We start from the raw sequence: 5,119 nt of genomic DNA on the forward strand, positions 1-5,119 counted from the left end.
TATCTCTTGTACACTATTTAGGATTCAGGATTCTTTTTTCTAACATACATTAACTATTCAATGTTAAGTCTATACATCATTTTTTTTCTTCTTCTTTATTCCATGTAGTATGGATGAGTACAGGATGAGTGCTGATGGGAAGTTGTTGTTATATTTCAATATCACATTTCCTAAATTATAACAATCTATTTCTAATTTATATCTTTATTATTTTTATTTTAAAAAAATAGTTAAATCATATCATTATTATAAGTATTATTATAAATTTTTTTTTTCAAATACTTAACAAAATATTCAGTCAAATTAAATAAATCATATTATATACATATATACTTTTCAAAATTAATAATTAAATAAAAACTAAAATAATAACAACTACATTATAAATTATTAAAAAAATAAATAAAAATATATTTCACATATTACTAATAATAAAGAAAAATACGGTCTTACCATTAACATATCAAAACTAACCACAATAATTTCTACGTATCATATATCATTGTTTAAGCATCCAAATATCTATCATATAGCACAAGACCTAGGAATGAATACATGAATATTAAAATAACCTCTCTATATACATATATTGCAAAAACAATAACAATTTTACAATTTATTTCCTTATTAGTAAAATTTTAAGAAACTACAAACTCATAATAATATTATCAAACTATTATCCAATCATGAAATCATAAATTATTAATTAAATCGAAAATTTACTAATTTTATCAAAATGGACTTAAACTTATAAGAGTTTATTAAAGAAAGAGTACATATGATCTAGAACTGGAAACTGATAAGTGTTTAAAAGTTAACTCAACAATCTTGCTAAAAGTTGCATGACTAATATTATAACATTAATCAATGAATGTAGGAAACAAAATATTGGAGAGTGGAGAAGCTGCATGGTAAAATTCATTGTTGAACCTTGCATTTTTCCTCTTTTCCTTGCATTTTAACCAAGTGATAGGTTGTGTATGAATGTTTTCCATGGGGTCATAGCATAGCGTTATGTCTCTTCTTCAATGCACTTTGGACATCTGCATCTAAAACCATAATCTGCAAGGGATGCTTGTCTCTCCTCAAACGGAAGGTCCTCATCAACATATGAAATAGTTATCTGAAAAGTCCTTCCAAATGTTAATTACTTGAACATGGCAATATTAATATATCTGAAAAAACATTTGGTGGTGTCTATGGCCAACCTTCAATAATAACTGTTTAATATATTGTTCCTTTTTAGTTGTTTTTGTGAGGTACTTGTTGTTTTTAAAGTTCAATACAACATTAACTGTTGTTTTGTCCATAATACACTTGACTATTTATTGTAGAGAGAGAAATAGGTGGAATGAGATAATAAATAATTGAGGGGTATTGTAGAAAAAAGATAAATAATTTCATCAAAAGTAACAACATTTATTAGTTGTTTTGGTACGTGTAAACAACTTTAAAACGGCAAATAACAATGAAAGGAAGGAGTACTATTTTAATAAACGTTTAAATTTTGATTTATCCAATTTCACTATGACAACTTAATATCCAATTTGTTGACCTATAAGATATTGGCATAAACAAACCTCTTCTCCTTTAGAGATGGGCCTCAGTGCAATTATGGTCGCTTGGCCATCTCTATCCTGCATGCAAAGAGGTAATAAATCTTCAGATTTAATGTTACATATACATAAGAAGTAAAGAGATAAGCTAAATACAATTGGTTTCTCAACTTTCATTGTTAAGTAATTGTCATAATTAGATCTGACTGTTCTGCAAGTAATTTTGTTACAGGAAAAAGATAAACAAAAACATGAATAAGAGTATCAACTGCCAAAAAAATTGATATAACAATACTTTTTTGGCATCAAATGAAGTCAAATAAGCAATCAACTCAAACTATACCGAAATCGAAGATAAAATCAAGATAGTTTTGCCCCCACATACCTCATCTCTTTTGAAAGCTTTGGCATTAGGACAACAGGAATGGTTCATACAGCTTTGCAAAGGAAAAAATGCAGTTCCTAAAATACAAGTTTAAATAGATTTGACAATTAAAACAAAGCATGAACTTCAGTGATGATAAGACAGCTCAATACTAAGAAAGGAAAATCAAAATAAAGAATAAAAAGTTGAACTATGAATATTATATGAAGAGATAAAATAAAATGAATTTGTCTGCATATATTAACAGACAAACAACGGTGAAATCGGTACCTTGGCAACAGATAGAATAGTCTTCACCTAGAGCATCTAGAATTGGTTGTGTAATTTTCTCAGCTTCCTCCTGCCATCAATGATAACAATAAAAAGTAAAAGAACTTATTCATTTGAGATAACATGCTAAAGGCTTAAAGCAAGGTGAAGCAAATTCTTACCTTATCAGGATTCATCATATCATCTATGTATAAAAAGTAATCCTCCACGGGAGAAGCAACCACCAAATCACTGAAACATAATTAAGGGATTAATATACATTTCATCATAATTGAAATAAATTATTATTCACATGTTCAATTTACTTCACTGGCTATATATATATCACAATATTTAACCAATATGTTAACGAATGAAAACACAACGAAATATATGGCTCGACAATCAGAAGACAAACAAAGTCTCGGAAAGTTGTCTCTTACAGATTATTCAGCTCAAACATGCCAATGATATGTCCATAGATTTCAAGGGAGAACACTGGAAAGAGTCAAGGGCTTGAAGCTAAAATTCCCACAAAAGTGATGACACAAAGTCACCAAGCATGCACACAACAAATACATCATGAAATTAGCATATGTAAGGATACATGGCTCGCATTCCTTGTCAAATATTGCCGTCTTAAGAATTTGGAGAGACTGAAACATCGAATCCGTAGAAAGAAAATTAGATGCAACATATTAAATTGGTGAATAAAGTATAAACATGTGAAGAATGAAGAATCAAACCTCAAATGCCAACTCTTTTATTTGCATCCTGAATGACGCTTCATCGGAAGAATCAATATCATCTGGTAATGCAACGCAGTCCCACCACCTACAGACACTTTAAAGTGACTACTCCAACATAGTTTAAATAAAATCGTATAAGAACACTCAACATCAGAAGTGAAAATGAAATAAAGGAATTCTATTTTGAAATTTAATGCAACACATGAAGCATAGATAATTTAAGAAATCATAGAAAATTTTGATTAAGATATCATATATCTTGGATTTTTGCAAGCTCAATATAATTTTACAGTTAAACCATCATTGCAACATAAGCACTTGAAACCAAATTTGAGATTTGAAAAAATTCAAAATATTAACAATGACATTGCAATTTGCTTCACAGCTTCATGCACTGCTTCATGTAAACATGTAATAGTCATTAGTCAGTAACAAGTAACGACCTTTTCTTGTATCCCATTGATATAGGCCTCCAAGCTTCCAAAAGAAGAGAGAAATTGTAGTGGTCAAAAACACAAGATGCATCATATTTCCCTTTCTCTGCAAGACTATTTGCTTTTAACTTGTGGTACCTTAATATCGTAGAAGAAATGGCCTGGTGATAAAATACAACCGCATTTCTAGTCAGATAAATCTAGTAAAGATAATTTATGCAAGACTGATTAAAATAGCTTGTTTGATAAGTTGAGCATCTATATATATATGCAAGTTTATGTATATGTTAAATTAAAGGGCAGCTTAGACAAAATGAAACCTTACCTTTGCAGCAAGGAGGAATATATCGTTTGTTTCTGCAGAAAAAAAATCAATAAACAAATAAATAAATAAATAAATAAATAAATAAGAAAGACATGAAACAAAAACGTATTTAATTTAGATTGTTGAAAATTATTGATAACCACAAGGAAGGAGTCTTACCATTAGAATGTTTCATGAAATTTAGGAGCGCCTCCCTACGTCTCGGATTGGAACTCTCACCAGTACAGAGTAAAGAATGGGAGGATTCCCAATCAGCTTCTGCACATGACATGCTACATGTATTGAGAACATTGTCAGACAAGATTATTTCATACTTTACACCCCAAAAAATGATGTGCAAGAACAAACCATTATTGAGTTTTAAAATAAACTTCTCAAGAAGCACTTGCAGGAAAGAAATATCAAAAGAATCATGAAGTGAGTTTTTTAAACAACAGAATTTTGTTTTGAGTTAAAATTAGGTTATGCGTCTAAATTTTTTCAAAAGCTCTCATTTAATTTCTTTATAAACATCTACTAGCTTAAAGGGACTCTTTCATAAGTGAAGAACCATAAACTTACTTTACTTGAGCAACTCCCATAACTTAGAAGCTAATCATATTTGGGTCTTAGCCTTTCAAAATAATTAAATGAGAAGAAATCAAAAGCTGAGTATGGATCACTGTGCAGCATTCATTTGTAACCAAATTTTCACAAGTTTTTTCACGGTAGTTGCAGTGATGTCAAATAGCAGCTATAGTCGTGCTATAGAGCTATAATGTAGCAGAATTCAACCAAACCATTATTGTTCCGCAATACACGATTTAGTACAAACTATTGTCAACTAGAAGCTATAGTGTTGTAGCATAGCATAATTTGAATAAACCACTATTTTCAGAAATCTGCAGTTGTTGGTTTCTGCTCCTTGGCATGTAAAATTTTCCGGTTTGCAAAACGAAATAATTTCATTGCCATTATTATTTCTTCAACCAACCTTAGACTTACCTGCAGTAGTAAGCTTCTCCGCATCCACTAGGGCATGGAACAGATGGAGGCAAGGAGAACTTCTCAGTGCACGGCAATCTCAATTGTCCATTCATCAATGATTCCACGACACCATCAGGTAGAGGAACTTTAGTTTTGGAACTACCAGAACTACATCGCATAGTGCTCTCATCTTCATCAGTTGAATCCATTTCATCACAATTTCTCAAAGAGTTTGAGGAACTTCCTTCATCGCAACCATGACTCTCATTGGCCCTTAATTCATTCAAGTAAAGTCTCCTTCCAATTTGAGTTTCTATTGAACCAATAAAACGAAAGCAAAAGCTACAAACAAAACAATCAATCTGCAAAGTAAAGTAGAAAATAAGACAAAGAAACAAAAAAATTTAAAATGCTTACACAAGAACAATTGTGAAGACAAATAAAAAACCTTGTTG

General features: G+C 30.4%; 1 protein-coding gene across 1 annotated transcript in view; it reads right to left on the bottom strand.

The window, feature by feature from the left end:
- Positions 1-737: 737 nt before the first annotated feature.
- The window catches only part of LOC101515761 (histone-lysine N-methyltransferase ATXR2), a 5,369-nt gene continuing 987 nt past the window's right edge, over positions 738-5,119 (bottom strand). Inside the window, exons 4-15 of the mRNA XM_027331391.2 lie at positions 4,683-5,034; positions 3,858-3,970; positions 3,699-3,730; positions 3,383-3,534; positions 2,937-3,024; positions 2,798-2,846; positions 2,634-2,688; positions 2,373-2,442; positions 2,212-2,281; positions 1,942-2,018; positions 1,581-1,637; positions 738-1,123 (exon numbers count right to left, since the gene is read on the bottom strand). Of these exons, the coding sequence (XP_027187192.1) occupies positions 1,013-1,123; positions 1,581-1,637; positions 1,942-2,018; positions 2,212-2,281; positions 2,373-2,442; positions 2,634-2,688; positions 2,798-2,846; positions 2,937-3,024; positions 3,383-3,534; positions 3,699-3,730; positions 3,858-3,970; positions 4,683-5,034 (1,226 nt within the window). The 3' untranslated portion in view covers positions 738-1,012. The remainder of the gene's footprint in view (positions 1,124-1,580; positions 1,638-1,941; positions 2,019-2,211; positions 2,282-2,372; positions 2,443-2,633; positions 2,689-2,797; positions 2,847-2,936; positions 3,025-3,382; positions 3,535-3,698; positions 3,731-3,857; positions 3,971-4,682; positions 5,035-5,119) is intronic.

Source organism: Cicer arietinum, chromosome 1 (genome assembly GCF_000331145.2).
Source record: "Cicer arietinum cultivar CDC Frontier isolate Library 1 chromosome 1, Cicar.CDCFrontier_v2.0, whole genome shotgun sequence".
In the NCBI taxonomy this organism is placed as follows: domain Eukaryota; kingdom Viridiplantae; phylum Streptophyta; class Magnoliopsida; order Fabales; family Fabaceae; genus Cicer; species Cicer arietinum.